The sequence below is a fragment of the Branchiostoma lanceolatum genome, chromosome 6, assembly GCF_035083965.1.
Source record: "Branchiostoma lanceolatum isolate klBraLanc5 chromosome 6, klBraLanc5.hap2, whole genome shotgun sequence".
In the NCBI taxonomy this organism is placed as follows: domain Eukaryota; kingdom Metazoa; phylum Chordata; class Leptocardii; order Amphioxiformes; family Branchiostomatidae; genus Branchiostoma; species Branchiostoma lanceolatum.
In genome coordinates, this window is record NC_089727.1 from 8711557 (window position 1) to 8731595 (window position 20039).

The window sequence follows — 20039 nt, forward strand, 5'->3', positions numbered from 1 at the left end:
GGAAAATGCGGGTTCTCCTCATTTTCTGCATAAATTATGATAATGAGCATTAATCCTCAACACCAAAAATTGTCAAAATATTCTCCATAGGTTATTGTAACAGGATATGCACAATAACTACGATAAGATCCACCAGAAATATATTTAGGGGGCAAAGCAAAATGGGGTCCGTTTGGACCCCATACGGCCAGATTCGTCGCAAAAATGTGTCGGTCGGATGAGGGTTAAAGAATGCTTCGTTTTCCCTCTTCCTTTGTGCAGTTTTTTATGAAGATGTACTGCTGGTCTGAATAAGTAAACCAGTCTCCATGGGTTGGAAGAGGCATAGGGGAGAAGGGAAGCGCATTATAACCACAACGTCTACAAGATGGGTCCACCGCACCATGCGGCACTTTTTAATGGTAAGTTCTGATATTAGTTTGTTTGCTTCTTGCAATTGGTTTCTTCATCACCTCTGCCAAGGTTATGTGTGTTTTGTAACGTTTTTATGTGATTTAGCAGTATAACTCAAGAAGCTGTGGATAGATCGTAACAAATATTAAAATTTGGTATGTTGTTTGATCTTGTCCTATCAAATATATTACTACATTTGGGCCCCTGTTCGATTTCCTTGGTACTGCAGCAGAACTTCCGGTTTCGATATGTCGTTTTCAGCTGTTATTACATACATTTTCTATACTACTATTTCCAAAATCACATCTCTAAGTTCTTATCTATGTTTTTGATTATCAATATTCAAAAGGCTATAAATTACATGAAAGTGTCAACCCTGATGTGTCCTCCAGATTCGGTGGTCGCCAGGGATGGGTATATTTGCCAAGATCGCCGTGGTGTACTGTGCCTCAGTCTCACTAGTCGTACTGTCCATGCTATACTACTACCAGGCGCTGGACTTCAACTACAACCTCAAGTACAGCATGTCAATCAGGTGAGAAAATTCGGATGAAAACAGCCACAGTTTTTGTGGGAGTGTGCAAATTACACAAACATATGTATATGACATGCAGAAAGTGTGACAATGCTACTGCATAAGACATGTAGAAAGTGTGACAATTCTAAGTACTGCATAAGACATGTAGAAAGTGTGACAATTGTACTGCATAAGATATGTAGAAAAGGTGACAATTGTACTGCATAAGACATTTAGAAAGTCACAATTGTACTGCGTAAGACATGTAAAAAGTGAAATGTTGAAAATGTGACGATTGGATAGTTTGCTAGTGAATATTTTCATACCTAATTCACACTGTTTAAAGTCAAACTGAAGAACAATAGGACTGAAAGGGAAATAATTTGGACAGGGTTGGGAAGACAAGACTTAAAACAGTAGATAACGATATATCTAGCGTAGACGTACAGATCATTATATAAAACATCGATTTCAAATCGTCTCTATCTCTATACAATAGCACTGAACTCCGCCAGAGGGCGGTGTTGAGTGGTCAAGACACGTGGAACAGAAGTCTGAATAGCCTGGCGAGACTGTGGAACGAAAGCCTGGAGGGTCTGCCTAGGATTGAAATCAAGATCAGAAATAGGTGGCACTGGCCCTTCTATTCTCCAAGTAACCCCCTCGTGACGAGAATAGAGCCGCACTTCAACATGACACGGATATACACTATGCAGTGAGTTCTTTCAATTGCAATCATTATATGAATGTTGGAATGATATGAAATAGTAGGGCCTTTGTAGACGATATAAAGCATGACACATAATGTTGAATTGGCTTTTAAGACTTAACAAAATCAGCTACATATCCATCATACATGCTTTTCATGCACAAAATATTAACATATTGTGTGTGTGTGTGTGTGTGCGCGCGTTTGTTTGTCATGTGTGTTTGCATGTTTTGGGTGTGTGTCACAGTATGTGTGTGTAATTGAATGCGTGTGTGTCACAATACATATACATATGTTAGTGTGTGTATGTTACTGTGTGTATGTGTGTGTGTGTGTGTGTGTGTCACAGTGTGTGTGTGATTGAATGCGTGTGTGTCACAATGCATATACCTATGTTACTGTGTGTATGCTACTGTGTGTATGTGTATGTATGTATGTATGTGTGTGTGTGTGTGTGTGTCCGTGTGTGTGTGTATGTGTGTGTGTGTGTGTGTGTGTGTGTGTGTGTGTGTATGTGTGCGTGTTCGTGTGTGCCCGCGCCTCAGAAAATGACTCCTTCTTTTTCTTCTCCAACAGGAAAATCAGCAGAAACTATTTCAACCCAATAAGACACGTCATTGACTACAGGGACCTTGACGCGTTCAGAACAAACTGTAACATCAAGTCTTTCACCATGAAAAACTCCACAGGGGAAAACCGCAAAGCCTGTGACGTAGTACACACTCCCATCAAACATTACCGGACATGCGCAGTGGTGGGCAGCGGAGGGATACTTCTCAACAGCAGCTGTGGTGCGGAAATAGACGCGCACGACTTCGTCATTCGGTCTAACCTTCCGCCAACAATTCCATTTCAAAAAGATGTCGGAAGAAGGACAAATTTTACTGCGGTGAACCACGCTCGACTAATGGCTGTCCGGAAAGCGCTCAAAGCCAGAAACCCGGCCATAAGGGCCGCCATATTTTCCCGGTTGAGCTCGTCCCCAGGAATGGTGTTCAGTTACTCGTTGACCTTGGCAGATAACAAAAGAAACAGAAGATACTTGCAGTCTGTCTACATGATAGCAAAGGAAAATAAAATCCCTATGATTGCTGCGTTCTCCCATCAATCCTATATGTCATCCAAAGGGTAAGAAAAACGTTATTACCTTCGCCAATATCTCGTGTAAGTCTAGCTACGGTCACGGTATGTTTGTGTTGGCAGGTATAGCTCTTGTGTACGGAAAGAAGTGGCATAACTACTACCAACTCAATTTGGAAATAGAGGGGCGTTTAGCTGCAGATTTTGAAACAGAATAAGTCTACGCGGGATGAATGAATTTTCACTCTTTTTGACATGTAGGTACCTTTGGTGAAGACCAATGTAATGTTACGTAAATTATACAAATTAGGATTTAGTTTGCATCATTGGTCATATTGGAAAGTTCATATTTCTATTGTATGAAATGACAGTAACTTCATAGCCATTACGTATGTACCTTGGTTTAAGAGGAACATTATTCGATATTCATAATTTAATGCATAATAAATGACAAAATTTAATAACAGAAGAGCAAAATTTCCAGTTAATTCTAACCGTTTTCACGTCTTTTCCCTCCAGACTGTGGTCGAAAATGGGTGGTAGAAGATGGACTCTTCCGTCCACGGGTCTGAACGTGTTTGGTCTCGCCACGACGTTCTGTGACCGGATCTCCATGTACGGCTACTTCCCCTTCCCAGACGTTCATGGGAGACCCATCCCCTACCATTATTACGATGGTGTAAGGAAGCCACATTCAGCGCATAAGATGAAGGGGGAATTCGACATGTTTCAGAAGCTCCATCACCAGGGCGTGCTCAGACATGTTGTGGACAAGTGTGATGCTGCGATATAAGTCAAGCACTCAGAATGCAACGTCGTTCAAACTTAACTAGAGCTAGTTAGTATAACGGAAACTTCCGTGAAATAATTAATTTATTGCATTCGATAAATGAAATCTATATAAATTTGTGTGTGGAATTTTGTTGAGTTTCGACAGTTTGATGTCTACTATATGTTCATCTCTACCAAAGTGGCAAATGTTCTGATTTTCAAATTAAAATCATACATAATAAATGTGACATGGTACTGTCTCATTATTGATGCAAATGTGGCCTTCATTTGCAATTTTATATCTTGTTGGTGATTGAATCTAAAATACTGCAACTTAAACAGGATATCTTATTGATACTCTACTCTTGGTACTCTTGGTATTCTTCTTGGTACAATCTTGTATATCCTTTCAGAATCCCTTGGTATTTTTCTATAGGTTGAAAGCGTTATAACAATTATATGGAGGTTATCAATAAGCATCCAGTGTTCTGTGTTCGTATTGTAACAGACATTTCTATTTGCTGGGAGAGCTGTAAATGGGAGAAACTGCAAACCTTTAGTTGGTCTCTTGATACCGTGAAAAATCCAGGATAAAGCGTCGCTCATCTTCAATCTCATTTGGACAGAATGGACAAAACCCCTGGTCACGGGGAATTTTATGGTATCTTCCGATTTCCACATTTAATTTATGACATTTAATTGGTGATTGCTCTACAAACGTCAAAATAACGTAACGTTATATCCGACAAATATTTTTCCTTGCTTTTACACAGAATAAATGGAAAGTTTTGAATTGTTTTGAATAGATCTAGAAGTATGCCATTCCTGTATATATATATCCTGTAAACGGATTCGTAATTGATCGGTCAACATATCAACTTTGTACGACCGAGGGTTTGTCCATGCATGCCCCAAACTGTTATAGTTAAAAATGTCATCTACATGATTCCCCCAGTCAGAGTCAGCGGAATGTAAAACGGGATATACTTCACGAAGTAGAGTGTCTTCGGGTAAGTTTACTAACCGCGGTGCCTGTATTTGATTTATTTCAGCATCAACCATGATTGGAAAGGTTCCCAGTTCACAACGAGTGCCGTCATTTGATGATTTGGAATTTGCTCCAAGAAAAAATTTGTGGAAACTCATATCAATGATATCGATTTCTGGGATTTGTAGAGGAAGATTTATGTTTTCAATTGGTAAGTCATCTTTTTTTCTGATTCAAGGCCAGACGCGAGTCTTAGTAATTTATCCTTGTCTGATTGTTTCTTTAAATGAACCACGTAAGAGTGGGTGAAGTCAGAACTCACACTCTTCCTTATAGTTGCAGGAAGACTATTCTGCAAATCGAGTTTCTTTAAAAGAGTAGTGAAGGCGCGTTTCGTGGTGAAGATTCCGGAATTGTTTGGATACACTGAAATTCACTGTTTCAGAAGTTTGGTCAAAACATGTTAATTCTGACCCATACAGAACAATAGGCGGTACAAATGTATTGAATAAGCTTATGCCTAAATGAATTGGGATGTTTCTTTCAGAAAATAGAACTGACTTGATTTTAAATAGCGCCCTCATGGCTTTAGATACTTTCTGGCCGTTTTAAACTTACAGGAAGACGTCAGGGGGATACCAATTGCAAGGTACGTTTAACGGTCGGTGACTTCTATTTCTTTACCGTACATATAGAATTTGTTTGGTACCTTGTTTAGGGGACCTTTTGCAAAAACTAACACTTTCGTTTTAGACACATTCTCACTTAATTTCCATTTGTTACTGATCACCATGTCAATGCGTTACGTGTTGCAGTACCTACAGTGATCAATAGATGTCGCTGTGAGACCGTCTTCAATCACGTTGACAAGTCTTCATCTAAAGATAACTGTTGGAGGAAGTATGTCGTCGTTTAAACTTGAGTTCTTATATTGTGGCAAAGTTTGGAGGTCTATAGGCAACCAGAAAGACTACCATTTACTTATGTTCTGTTCATTTGAAAACAAGCGTCTAGGTACTGCACGTTTATAGGGTTATAATCTTTGCAGTACCAGATGTCGCTGTGATACCGTATTCAATCACGTTCACACGTATCCATGATAACTATTCGAGGGAGCATGTCGCCGTTGAACTTTAGTTCTTATATTGTGGCAAAGTTTAGAAGTAAAGGCAGCCATAATGATCACACGTTACCTATTGTTATGAAATAAACTTCTATAGGTACTTGAAGTTCAAAGAATATCAATGAAAACTCAATAAAGATTCTGCAAGAAAAGTCTGCCTTTTTAATAGATGCTTGTTACAAAAGCACATCAGGAACAGAACAATGCAGCCGGGCACACATTTTCATGTTGAAACAGCAGCTAATAGCTAACATTCTCCAAACATACAGCCTTTTCAACTTCAACTTAGACCTAAACACAGTTGAATGATGTACACATTTAGACTTGCCACTACATATATTATGTATGTACATGAGGCACTGGGTACAGATCAAAAAAGCTTAGTACAAGAGCTCTGTCCACTAATTATTCTTTGTAACACAATATCTTTCTTTTTTTTAGTATTTGATATAATATACACTTTCCAAACTTTAAGCAGCCAACATATGAAATTGCAGGCTTCCTCAAATATTCTATCCACATGCCATACTTTTCACAGAGATAATTAGATGGTGAAATGTCTGCTATGTATACATGAGATTTGCATTTGCATCATTTGGTCAAATGTTGAAATTTCGCCTATCTTACATTTTTCTACTACCTCTTATAGATTAAACTCTATTATTCTGGGACATCCAAACATCTACAGACTATGAGGTTTCTATTGTGACATTGAGAAGAGTAGAAAAGCTATTTTGCCTTTCATTTTCATCAGCTTGAAGTCATTTGAAAGGCTATTAATAAATTCCAACTTTCTTTCCATCAGAGTACATAACAGTTGATAATGTCTTGATGTGTGCCAACATCACCTATGTACTGTAAATGCATTTGATTTTTGTAGAAATCTCTTTACCATGAAATTAAAACCGCTGTGAAAATGCTTGACTAATGTTCTTCTCTTCTGTCCGCCTACCACCTTGTTTCAACAACAAACTAAAAACCAAGGCGAACAATCCATTTTCTCCCTACCGTGAAGTCAAATCACTGCAACTTCAAAATGCATTTACAGTACTGTAATCTGTAACAAAAGACAACAGACTGCAATGTTGCAAACATCATTAATTAAAAGACCTTCTATATGTGTCTAAGGAATACAATTAAGCAACAAGCACTTGCGTGATAGATTCCCTGGTGACACAAAATTAACAAGCAAATTCAAGCACTTTCCTGATAGCACAGTGGCTGTCTCTTCTCTCAATGTGCTATATCCAAGCAATTGTTTGGTATTTTGCACAGTATACAAATGGCATTTTTGGCGACACCTCAGGGGCTAGCCTAATAGTATATCATTTCCTTTGTGACCATGGATTACAAAATTCTATGAGAGGGGGGTAGGTCAATAATTTATCTCTCATACCGGATTGAGTAATGAGACTATGAAATGAATTTTCTCAGATGACTGTTGTTCTTTTATTATCTTGCAGGTGGATTGTGTACAAAATGTAGCTCGTGTCAGGAAAGTGCTTGAAACCAGGTGATACCAAAACTGTAGCCTATATGACAATCACCTATTACATTTATGGTACAATATTCTTGTAACATTGCATGTATCCAGCGGTAGGTATATTACAGTACATGTTTACATTCATGAATAAGACTCTTATTCACATCTTATTCTTTGTGTGATAACTTGGAATGTTGTGATGCGACATGGTTATCAAAAGCATGTACGATTAATGCAAAGAGGATTTCAACACCAATGATTTAAAAGCAGCTACAATGGCATTACAATGCTACTTATCATAACCATGAACAACTGTTACATGTGAACAGACAAAGATTTGAGAATCACAGTTCAAGAACTGTTCTTGACAGAGTTTTGAAGGGGCTGTAACAACTGTTGTGGCAAAGAAATCTAGAATAGAAATCTAGCCAAGGTGTACAAATCAATCCGTTTTGTGATGTGTATGGATGAGGATTAGGATGAGAATTCTTCAAGTTATCATTCGTTGCATTTTATCTGTGTCTAATTCATCAACTAGCTGTGAATCATGACTCAAGAAGAAAATGGTAAATAACCTGCCTCCAAAGGTTCAGAAAGAATCCTTAGGTAATGTTACTTACTGACAGAGCCATTTCATTGGTCACAATATGGATATTCATATTATATGTCATAATGATTGCAACCCCCCACATTTCGAAAAATAGGATTTTACAGTTACATGTAGCACCTGTTTGAACACCTGAAGATGGGGGTAGGAACAGTATGCCTTATAATGTAATTAGTAACAATGTGTGGTTAAGTCCAGGTCGGAGTCTTCTAATACATGGAAATGCAATCTTACTGTGCATAGTCATGAAAAATGCCATTTACATGTACCTCCTATAACAGTCATCTTTTTTTTCATGCATTGAGGGATCAAATTCCAACCATCACCAATCAGAATCAAGCAACAGTAACTACATTATATGGTTATTTTTTTATAGAAATGGAATTTTTATGCCAGATTCTTTCCCCACATGTTGAGATTATTGTACAATTGTCATGTATCACTTATAATCTTGTCTTTCTGCCCTTTTAGTACAACTACGCACAATGTTTGCTATATATATGGAAAAAATATACATTTGCTATTTGTCGATATTTCAAACATACATGGATGCACTCTCTACACACATTTTTTCAGTGCACACAGCCACAATATATTTTTTTCTTACCAGTACGGAGGGATAACCCAAAAAGATGACTAGGCACAACAATTTCATTGCCTGATTCTCAAACCCTCTTACATCAATTGAATATGAAAAAAAATCATATCAAAAGAAATCAGTAAAGAAGCAAAAGTGCATCTTCATAAAAGGAATTGACTTTTTTTTTTAAATCCCAAATTAAAGTTTACATTTTCAACTTTTGATTCTACTTAAATTGAAGTTGAAGATAAAAGAACCAGACAACCAACTTGCTATGGCTAAAAAGAGAATTTCTTTAGTACAATTTATCAGCTATTGACTTTTCACGTATTGTCCATATTAAGTAGAAATGATGTATTTTAGAATCAATTTTGTCTCATTCGTTGGGTAGGACACACTCAGAGGGGGTTGTTCTGTACAGGAGGATCATGGGATTGCATTTCAAATGTAGACAGTTGGTGTTGGGATGACAACAGTGGTCGGCTACTCCACCTTCACGACGTAGGTTTCACCAGCCAACTGTTCGCTTTAATCAGTAAAGTGAAATAAACAACCACATCAGTATCAAACAAACTTAATGACCTTTTCAATGTATTACAGTTGTTGCAATGTTAAGGCACCATAAAAACAATTCCAACAAAATTATTAAATACTATAACAATTACCATATGAAGTATACCCCAGACTTTCATAATATGTTTACTTACTTTGGTATGCCTTTTTGCTCTTCATGGTCGGACATGGTTTTCCCTGAAATGCACAAATGAAAAGATGAAGATTGGATTACATTACACCATATGATATCACATTCAGACGATTGCAATGTTTGACTTCACGATGGTTGAGGAGAATTACCTGTCCTCCATGCGCAAATTAATTCTTAATTTAACAATAGATGAGTGTAAATATATACCTAACCTACCTGCATTCCCAACAATTATTTATCTTTATTCATCCTGTTGTAAAGTTTCCAACAAAAATACATCAATTTCTCTAATTCCAAACCAAGATGCTAGCAGGTACACACCTATACCTCTTCTTCCAACTGGCAAAAGCTACCAGCCACTCAAAAGTCAAGATCATAGCATGTCCATATACAAATTTCACCTACCAAATATCATGATCACAATACACCTAAACAGTTAAGGTAAATTGATATTACTATTAGGCTAGCCCCTGAGGCATCACCAAAAACATTTCCACATACACACAACCCCACAATATGAATGGCAGGACTGAGATACCATTTTGTCCTTGGTGGTGAAGTTGATGTTGGTTCGGATGGTCCTGGAGTTCAGGTTACTCGCAGGCCTGAAGTTGTCTGCCAGGGGGGTCTCTTTCTGCCCCATTGTGTTTTGCCATAAATTACGCAGTTGGTTCATCTGTTGAAGAAAAAAGCAAAGGCATTGAAAACTTCATTCAACAATATTTGACGAAACAGTAGGGTGCTGGTAAGGTTGAGCACAGCCATAAATATCATTATATACATGATTATAATGTGTCAGAAGGACAGTCACTGGTGAAAATCCTTCCCTTTTAATTGTCAATCATAGTTTAGCAGAACTATCATCATGGTAGAATGTTTCTAATTTGAACAGTAAATGTTTTACAAACTTCTGTGTACACATGCTAATCGTGACCTTACAATATCAAACAGTGATTTACGGACATGATGAAACTATTCATTTTGATAGATACAGCCCTTCTCTCGTAAGAATTGTACTTGGTCTTGGAAAGAACGCCAATTAGAAACTTTAGGCTGTTTACTTCAATTCACCACCAACTTCTGAAAAGACAACAAATACAAATCAAAGTGTTTTAAGTTAGAGCAATGTTTACCGGTTGTAACATAGAGACATAAAAAGGTTCATAAACAGCATCAATGCATTTCTTACTCAAATATTTCTTCAGATTGATGCGTCCAAATTCCATTGATTAAAACTTGACCATTTTCTGGCAACTAGCGATGGAGCCCTGTGAGGGCAAGTGCGTGAAAAAAGTGTCTGAAGTTAGGGCAACCTTCTCATCCCCACAGCAGCACAACAGAGGAACCCTGATCTAAGAAAATCAATTCTACCAAACTATTAAGCTCAACCTGAGACAACTGTCAATACCGAATTACAACTTTCCATTGCGAAAACTTCCAATATTGTTTAGTCATGTTCGTGTTGAGTGGAAGAGTGCAGAGTAATTGTTTGACACCTCTGCTGTAGTGCGCCCCATCATCTGTTGTCTGCCGCTGTTCTATCAAAGAACCCATCGATTTTGCCAGGAGAGGTCACATCGATTACAGGGCTTTCATATGATTGTTGTGCTAATCCAGCTGCAAGCACAAGTGTCCCGTGAGTGGAAGATAAAGGGTTGTAAAGTCTCTGCGTGGTACTTAAGCTGGGTTCTCCTATGTCATGAGGGTCCAGGAATACCCACGCCTGAATTTCCGATACGTATGCATCAGCAAAATTCTTTCCTACTCACTTAAGACAGTCCATTTGTTTCAAATTCCCCAATATCAGTGTGGCTTTCCCTCAACAAGCCAAAAGCTGGTAGCTTGAAGCACTGCGAGATTAACATTAGGAAACTGTTGAAGCAAAACTGCTTCATTTGTACAAGAGATGTTCAAACTCTTAACGGAGGTCCTGATGATTTAGTAATTATTTTGTTGATTATCATCGACTACAAAGAAGGTCGTTCGTTTGTTCGTTCGTTCAAACCCTTTAAGTGCCCAGTAGCACATAGGGAAGCTCGTTTTCTTACTGTCGCAGGGTATATCTTTACAGGGCAGAGTTGCTAGCCCCTTGCCTTTAACGTGCTTGAAGCACCTCTTTGAACACAAGATGCCATTGTACTTCCCTTCCAAAAGATGGGTGCAGCCCCAACCAAAATGCCCTCCCCAGGATTGAACTGGGACCTCCCAGTTACCAACAAATTGTAACCAAATGAGCAATACTAAGTATTTGCTTTTACATAAAGATCATTTGATAACCTTTTAAGTGTGCATGCTCATTGAGAACAACACATTAAAAATTACTTTATCGTGCAATTGCCTATAGAGCTTTGAGTTAGATGCTGCATTGTTTTAAGTACCTCTAAGAACCTAAGTGTGAAACTCAAGGCTTTCTCTTTCTCCTGCATCTGATGTAGGATACGGCTCTCATACCAGGTATCACCATCTCTAATCCATAAGATGTTTTATTGAAAGGAAATACAGGGGCAAAACCAGTACAAAGTGGTATAGGGGTACTCTTACAATTGCTTGCTATGATACCCCTCATCTTTTCTTTCCCAAAAACAACAATAGGTTCAGAAAATGATAACTGTCCTTTGAATCGTCTGAGAACCTTTCCAAAGGTGTGATCTAAGTCGAGACAAAAATCGATAAACGTGGGCCGAAAAACAGAGAAGGTTTGTATCTTCAAGGTGAGAGGATCAATCCTACTGCCGCACCTGAGCAATTATGCCTGATTGTAGTGACCTGAAATAACACAAACTGAGTAGGCAGCAACTGCAGTACCCTGCAGCTTAACCTTGAAGACTGTAAATCCACATTCTTTAGCTCTGTGTAAAAAGAAATTGACATTCTGACTCGCATATCACAATGAAACAAAACAAGAACTTTTTAATATTGGCATGAAAGTTTATTCAAGTTCAAGCTTTGATGGAATTGTTGAAGAGATTAACTGTTCTCTAACTGAAAATCTTGACTCATTGGAGTTTTGGACTGACTCACTCGGTCTTCTTCAACTGTCTGACCCAATCACTGTGGACACCTGACTTCCGACGACATTTGACCCATTGTTGAAGTCACACGTACAGAGAGTAACATGTCCAAAGCAATTTGGTCAGAGATCTGAAAAAGACTGAGTGAGTCAGTCCAAAATTCCAATTTTGTAGTTGGAGAACAGCTTTTAGATTATCTCTCCACAAGACTTTTAAAATGTTCACAGAATAAAATCTTCATTCTGCATTTGCTTGACTGAGCAACAAAAAAAACATGTACCCATACCAACTAAATTTTTTAAACACAAAGTAAGAGTTGCAAAAAACTGCAATTTATATGGGAACATTGGACCTAAATCTCTTGACATCTGTTAATATGAAAAAAAGCATTTCCCTACAAGAATATGTAAATATATAACAATTTTGCAAAATTATGTAGAAACAATTATTTTCAACCATTAAGAATCTCTATTTGGGTAAAACTGTTCTCCTGTAAAGACTACAAGCCCTGATGCACTGCTGCAGAAACTCGTCTGACATTCACCTTGAAATGCCCTTCAAACCACAATTGGAACATTTCCTCTCGTGAGCCACATAAGTTTGATATTTGTTTCCCATAGAAAATTATGATCACTCTTTACAAGTCCAGAGGGAGCTATAAGGAAATTCCATGAAGTCAAATCGGAAAACGTTGATCATTGGAAAACCTGTTAAAGTAAGCTCAACTTTTACTGTGCTTCCGATAACAGAAAGTGATGGAGCAGCTTAAGGAGGTTATGGTAGGGTATTTTCAATAAACATAAAGTGTAGTACCTGACTTCTTATTTTCTTTTATTTGTCTAACAATCATGGAAAGTTTATAACTTTGTATATGTGTAGGTGCCTGTGTCCCACATGTATTGTACTTTTGCAATTCTAATCGAATCAAATCAAATCAAATGTATATCCAGGAGACAAAAAATAGTTTTGGTCATGTTTTTCTGAAAATTGTTGCTTCGGACAATGAAATATTCTGTATCAAGCGTTTTGGGGGGATAATCTTGATGCAGTATCCTGGAGAAATAACTGTCAAAAAACAAACACGAGGACCTGAGCAAGGTCATCACCTTTTCTCAAGAGTAGCCCCCTCAAAAAGTACAGTACTCCTTTCAATACAACTGCAGTGCTGGGACGTTCTGCAGAGGAGTGATATACAGCAGGATGTTGCCGGTTTGCTCTGATGAGCTGATGAACAAAATTCGTACATCGTGATCGATACTTCCTCTCCCCTTAGGAACGTCCGACAAGCCTTGACAGAGGAAATATTCCGATCGGATTCCCAGGCTACCAATTTGGAGATTCCGGCATTGTGTGCGGATGAGGCAAGCATCCCTTATTGGAAAAGGGATACAAGGGCGCGGGAGTGCCTACATAGTGATTTCTGAAAACGAGTATTGTTATTGGTTATTGATCGTGGCCATTAGCACACAAATAAGTTGTCGGGGCAGGGCGTCCGTATCCTCACAACGGCAGTTCTCGCACCTCGCGAGACCATGGATTACAGCGAGCTGAGACACTCTTGACACAGACCGAGCATCCCTATCCTTCAAGCAAAGGTTCAGTAGTAATTAAACAAGGTTTGTCTGGATAGCGTGGCTCAAGGCAATCATCTTCAGCTCCTGAATATGATGCTTTGAAATTGGGCTGGTCTCATCTAAGATTCTCTCAAACAAAGTGTTTTCTTTACACCTGGTGACTGAGATCACTTGTATCATTTATCATACTTAGAAATAGGGCTGGTCTCATCTAAGGTTCTCTCAAACAAAGTGATTTTTTTACACCCATGGGCTTTAACATTGCAGGCAGAAGTTTTGAGATCATTTGTATCATTCATTATACTTTGGTACCAACAAGATGAAGTGATATTGATTCATAAGCCAAATCTCTTGGATTCTATGTCTTAATATTGTAGCAAAATTTTCAGCTGTAAGGCCCTAATGCTGTAGAGCTGAGGATCATCATTCTTAGGGCCCAGTTAAGAACATATTTAGCCAGTTAAAGAGATTTGGACAGGTTATTGAGGAAACTAGGTTGCTCGAAGTACCTGAATCCAATGTAAGTGGGTCAATCCATTTCTGAAGATAGCCAGAAGCCTTTTCTGGATAATGGTCTAGAGAGGATTTTCTGGGTAGATTTGTCATAGTGTTGATGCAGGTTATCCCTGACACTGGAGTCTCTGTGCAGGCAGGAACCTCTGTTCTCCTTGTCCAAATTGGTCTCATGCAAAAATGCTAAGAACCTGGTATGCTCTCAAAATACCACCACTAACCATGATTTAAAATATAGAAGTATAAAACAGCAAGGTTAGTCTCTTTCTGGTGTCTTTGTGTAACCCCCTTCTTACCACACCCATTCTCAACCAATTTTTGTAGTCTCTTGAAATTGTGATACTCTGTTCTTAGCAGGGCAAGAGAGTCAATAGAAAACATACAGCATAAAGGGCACATGTATAATATGGGCAGTAACATGGAAAAAAATATGTGTTGCTCCTTGGATTTTGGAAACTTGAGAAATTGCCATAAACATGTACTACGACAGTGGACATGACGTCTAAAAGTTCTTTTAAAGTCGTACAACAACAGGTTTAAGTTCATAGCTTATTTCACCGAAGAAAGTTTGTTCTATACTTTGGATGGGCTGATAGCCAAAGTTTTCCCAGGTCTATTGAACTCTTAATTCACCCCATTGCAAACCCTTGAGGACACTACCTGGGCCCATCCCTATAATAGATACAAGTAAATTTGCACACGTTATCACAAAGGCAAAGTCCCCATCTTCAAAGATCTATTGGTCACTCATTCATCACGCCGGACTTAAATATGAGCCAGGGGAGCCGACCATCAGGAGGTAAGGCTGAATAAGTCATGAGGTCTGAATAATTCACACAGTTCGACAGGTCTGCCCAACAGTTTTGAGAGCCTTTGTTACAGGTGTGACACACTGCCAATCTGTCTTTAGGATGCCCTTCTGGCTATATTACTTAATGTAGCCGGCATCGGCAGATTGCCATAATGGCATTTTCACAACACTTTGCCCGCAAAATGAACAGATTCTATTTTCTTGGTGAGAAGTAAAGGCAGCTACAATATTAGCACCACATACATCACAAGGATTTCTATCGAATGAGCTGACTTTTTTCTGCATTCTACATTACTTTATGTAGTTAGCATGGGCAAACTTCACCTCCAAAATGAACAGATTCGCATCTTACCTTAGGAATCTACAGCAACTACAATAGTAGTACCATGGGCACCACAAGGAATCCTGCCCAAAGAACTGACTTTTTCCTTACATTCTACATTACTTTATGTAGTTAGCATGGGCAGACTTCACCTTCAAAATGAACAGATTCTCACCTTACTGTTGGAATGTACACCAGCTTCAATATTAGTACAATATGTTGGAATGTACACCAGCTACAATATCAGTACAATTGACATCACAATGATTCCCATCCAATGAACTTACTTTTTCTTGCATTCTACATTACTTTATGTAGATAGCATGGGAAAGCTGCCTAAATGGCATCTGGCCATCACTTAAAACAGATTCTAATCTCACAGTATACATAAATCAGCTACAATATCAGCACCATGGACATCACAAGGATTCCTATTCCATGTACTGACGTTTTTCTTGCATAGGAAGCCAGTGCGCTGCATAAGAGTTTCTGCTTATTGCGTAGATCTAGAAGACTATGCCTACTGGAGGGTCAAGGAGTATTCCAGCAAAACTGGAATAGATGGTGTAAACATAAATGGGACAAAACTAGCAGATTGTCCTTTTTGCCTGAAAAAAACAAAATGCTGCATAAGAGTTTCTTCTGAACTAGTAGAGGACTATATGACTACTGGAAAAGATCAGGGATGCTTGCATCCTAAAGAAAATTGGAAAAAATGGTCTAAACATAAATGGGACGTCAGACTAGCAGAAGTTCCTTTTCGTCTCACAAAGACCTTTTTGTCTGTGGCATCTAAGCTGGTCTATCTGTGCCAATTGTTATAGTCCCTAGTTTACAACCACTACCGATCTAACGGATACTCCAGTCATGACAAATGTGGTGCTTTTGTCCCATCAATTTTCTCGCAAATTCAAAAGGACTCCGAATTTGGTCCAATTCTCCTCATCTGTTCGCAGTTTCCAATCATGATCCTATTTAGGCCAAGGGCCAAAACTACAACCCCAAATTTCCCCCAGGGAAGTCATTAGCACAGTGCCTCTCCAGTTATAGCGCCCCAGTATTGGTAAATCTTGATTGAATCCAGTTGTATACAATACTGTTCTCATGTCCTTTTATGACTCTGGAGTATAGGAAGTCATATTGGGGCTCACAGAGGGAGTTGGAGCGTATAGAGGGAACACTGTCTTCAGCCACACCCATGTCTTGCCCTCTCAAGTAGCTCTAATTAATATTCAACTAATCAGATGGCAAAGTCAAGCATCAAGCAGCATTAATGTTTTGTATGTTGGAAGCATTATAACTAGGCCAAATCAATATATAACAAAACAGTCTCAAATCTTATTATCACAGCATGCTTAGAAATTATTACATTAACTCTATTATCACAAAATGTTAAAAAAGAATTAACAAATTTATCTCTCTGGCAGATCTTTTCCTTTCTCCATTTTACTCCCCCCCCCCATTAGAATCCCATCACCACTACGGTTAGGCAGACTGGCGCTGACTACAACACTAAAATGTGCAATTGTAGATCACCTTACAATTATGATCTTGCAAACAAATTTCATTGTGTTTTTGGATAAGTGAAAGTAAATAATAGAGATTAACTGAAGACATAGGCAGGTAATTGATATCCCTGAAGATGCAACAAACTAATATTGTTATGAAAGTCATCCCCTCTTTATTCACTGAGGCTACATGGCTCTTCTCTGCATGATCTATATTAAATGCATCTAAGTTTACGGTGATTTGATTTCGCGATTGGGAGAAAATGGAGTTTTGCAGTGGTTTTTAGTTCACGGTTAAAACAAGGGGGTAGGCTAACAGAAGACAGAATAAGCATTTTTGCACTGGTTTTAAGTTCACTGTTGAGAGGTTATCTGCAAAACTGCAAACATTAAACGATCGCAAACTTAAATGCATTTACAGTAAATTCTCTTTCAAACTTTCCACACTTAGGCTAACTTTGCTAGGTTTCCACCACTTATACAGTCCCAAGATGATAAACATGTATGTCTGCCACCATACACCAGGGTACAGCAAAGTGTTTCCGGCACCCAAACTATTTGCCCTTGTATCGATGAGAGCAAGGTCAATCTGTCACCTTGATGACTACCTGGCCTTTGCGTTGACTCATGCACCCCGAGCCAATTAATCCGCCTAATTAATTACCCCATAATTCAGACGGGTAATGAGAGCCTAGTCTGCACACATCCATCTCAGTCGTTTCCACCATTGCCTGCTAATCAAGAAACAATGAGGGATGCTTTTTCATGTATCTTGCTGGTTTCTTTGCATTGACAATATTGAATCATTGCACTCCTGGTCAAACGATACTATCCTTCATGTCATACCTGGGCCGCAATAATGTTTGATACCGTGATATTTTGGGTTATTGCACAGGCTTCTACTTGTACCACGTAGGTTTCCAGATAATATTTTGAACGCACTCCACATGCGCCAAGTGCTCAAATACCAGATTTGGACATTGGAATTGCTACTGTTACAATTTTTGTTTGAAGTTATTTCTCAACTTCTGGTGCATTTCACATTGAAATGTGTGTTTTCTAAGATATGCATGACAAAAATAAGATACAACACAGTGACTGTGCACTCCGCATCACACTTAGTCCCAGCACTCCCGCAGAATACACTGTGTTGTTTTCATAAATCCTGCCCCCATCCCATCTTACATGTAAACTTACATGTAATCTGTGATTTACTCCAAGCTGATACCATCATTAAGCAGGTTAAGACTAAGATTTGCAAAGCATGTAGTGCGAATCCATCTTTTCCGCAAGCAAACAGATGGCTTAATAAGTAAGGCATGCCAAAAGCAAAGGGTCCCCTAACAGACCTCGAATGCTTGATCAACTATTATTAGAAACACGTCCGTTGAAGTGAGACATGTTCAATCTTCCAGACTGATTGATGGTACAGTGTTGGCAAGCAAAATTGCATTGCAATGCCAAGGTCCTCATTTTCTTAGAGGGGGGGACAACAAATGGTGTGGTGAAGATGAGGAATTGGCATTTAGAGCAGCATACAGGTTTCCATATGTTTACCTTCATGGAAGGAATACATTTATCATTTTTGTTCTGTTTCTTCTTCTTCTTCTCCAAACAAAAAGGTCAACAACAGCTAGAACAGCTAGATGGCTGTCACCATGGTTACTGGTAAAGTAGCAGACACCCTGTGGTGTTTGATTATGTTATGTAGCAAGTGGCAGGACAGAGCTAGAGGGGCTGGTCACCATAGATTTGAATGTGTTGGAGTAAGAATATCCTGAGCAGCAGTTTGTTAGGCTAGACCAGGTGAAGGTAAACATGATGCATTTGCTTGCAAATGTTACCTTTCTATCATAAATTTGTTATAATCATTATCCCTTTATTTGGACATGAACATTATATTTTACTAGGAATAGTTGAAGAAGAGCGTCCCAACTAGGTACATGTAAATTACCATTAAATTTTGAAAGATCCAGAAAGTTGTTCCAAAATGAACAATTTTTCTTTAAATTCTTTTTCACATAAAAAATATATACTTGTATGCTTGGCAAAAGTGACACTCAAAAATAGTCCAAAGCTTAACAGTCATCAGGGTAATTGAAGAACTGTTCAGAATTACTATAATTACTAAAGTTGAGTTCACCACAGACTTGATTTGGCTGGCACTAAAACTTTCAAGGCATTATCAAATAATGATTAATCTGCAGAGACTTTACCTTACAGCTTGAATTGATTCTACATGTGCATTGAGAGTTGGATGCGCCAAAAGAATTAGCGACAGTCAGAGGACTCGGATGGCTATGACTGCTGCAGTCATACATTTTTTAAAATGTATGACTGCTTAAAAGCAGGGACATCAGACATGCACAATTTGTATAAGATGTGACATAGAATTGCAAATGCTTGGAATAGGAGATGGGTACTGCTCTATGCATAGACAAATGTAGGAATGATTTTACTTTCAACTCCAGGTTGAAAATTACACAAATGCTAGGCCCCACTGACTGATGATATGGATGACATCCACACATGCATCATTTTTCGTTTGTTTCCATAAAAAACAAAGAAGCTGAAAAATGAGCAAATATTTGCCCTCCATTGCAAAAAATATCGGATTGCAGAATACTTAATGCATAGAATGCCAAAGTCAAAGAAGAAGATGTGAAAGAACTAAGATAAAGAGTTTTTTGTTTGCCAAATGACAGTTAATCTTCATCAACGTAATTTGTTGTTTGATATACCATATTCTGTATGTTCAGTCTGTTGTTTCCTTCCTGACTACATAGATTTCATAATGAAAGCAACAATTTTTTTTCCTTCACACACTTACATCATTTTGGGGTGCCCATACAGTTGTGTATGATGTCATCCACATAATCAAATCAACATGGCCTCAGTGCAGAAATTGGAGACAGAACTGACCTTTTTTCTGGAGATGTAGACAGGCTTGTTCATGACTATCCACGTTACTGTTTCCGCACAGTCTGGGGAGGTCAACGACCCCTGGTAGGTCATGTAGTGGGGCGTGGTGGGGAACAGGTTGGTCAAGTTGAAGTCCTCCACTCTAGCTGCCGCTCCTACATGGTTACATATTCAAAACAAGGTGTCAATCAAACTTGACTTATCATTAGTTATACCAATACTGCAAGAAAGGTGTCAGACTGTTGGTAGTTAGGAAAAAGGTAAAAGAATTGGTGAACCCCCTTTTTGCTAAAATAGTTGAGATGTACAACACTGGGTTTATAGCAAATGCCAATTTTTGGGAGATTTTGATTGAATGAATGCTAATTTTTATCACTTTTACAGATTTTTGCATCTTTTTCAACTTCAAAGTGCATTTAGT

The 20039-nt window shown here is 38.5% G+C and overlaps 2 protein-coding genes across 4 annotated transcripts in view; one reads left to right on the top strand and one right to left on the bottom strand.

Moving 5' to 3' along the window:
• The first annotated feature begins 256 nt into the window (after positions 1 to 256).
• Positions 257 to 3713, top strand: LOC136436427 (CMP-N-acetylneuraminate-poly-alpha-2,8-sialyltransferase-like). Its single transcript, XM_066430410.1, has 5 exons — positions 257 to 401; positions 786 to 928; positions 1410 to 1625; positions 2196 to 2747; positions 3219 to 3713. Exons 1-5 carry the CDS (start codon positions 309 to 311, stop codon positions 3490 to 3492), a joined length of 1278 nt encoding a protein of 425 aa, XP_066286507.1. The 5' UTR covers positions 257 to 308; the 3' UTR covers positions 3493 to 3713.
• A 2016-nt stretch (positions 3714 to 5729) lies between these two features.
• Positions 5730 to 20039, bottom strand: part of LOC136436428 (carbonic anhydrase-related protein 10-like) — a 116838-nt gene continuing 102528 nt past the window's right edge. For 2 of the 3 annotated variants that reach the window (XM_066430411.1, XM_066430413.1), the window contains 4 exons: positions 19619 to 19773; positions 9496 to 9633; positions 8959 to 9001; positions 5730 to 8777 (listed from right to left, as the gene is read on the bottom strand). In XM_066430411.1, the coding sequence (XP_066286508.1) occupies positions 8746 to 8777; positions 8959 to 9001; positions 9496 to 9633; positions 19619 to 19773 (368 nt within the window). In that variant the 3' untranslated portion in view covers positions 5730 to 8745. Of the gene's footprint in view, positions 8785 to 8958; positions 9002 to 9495; positions 9634 to 19618; positions 19774 to 20039 lie in introns of all 3 variants that reach the window. The other variant, XM_066430412.1, reaches the window with a different exon arrangement.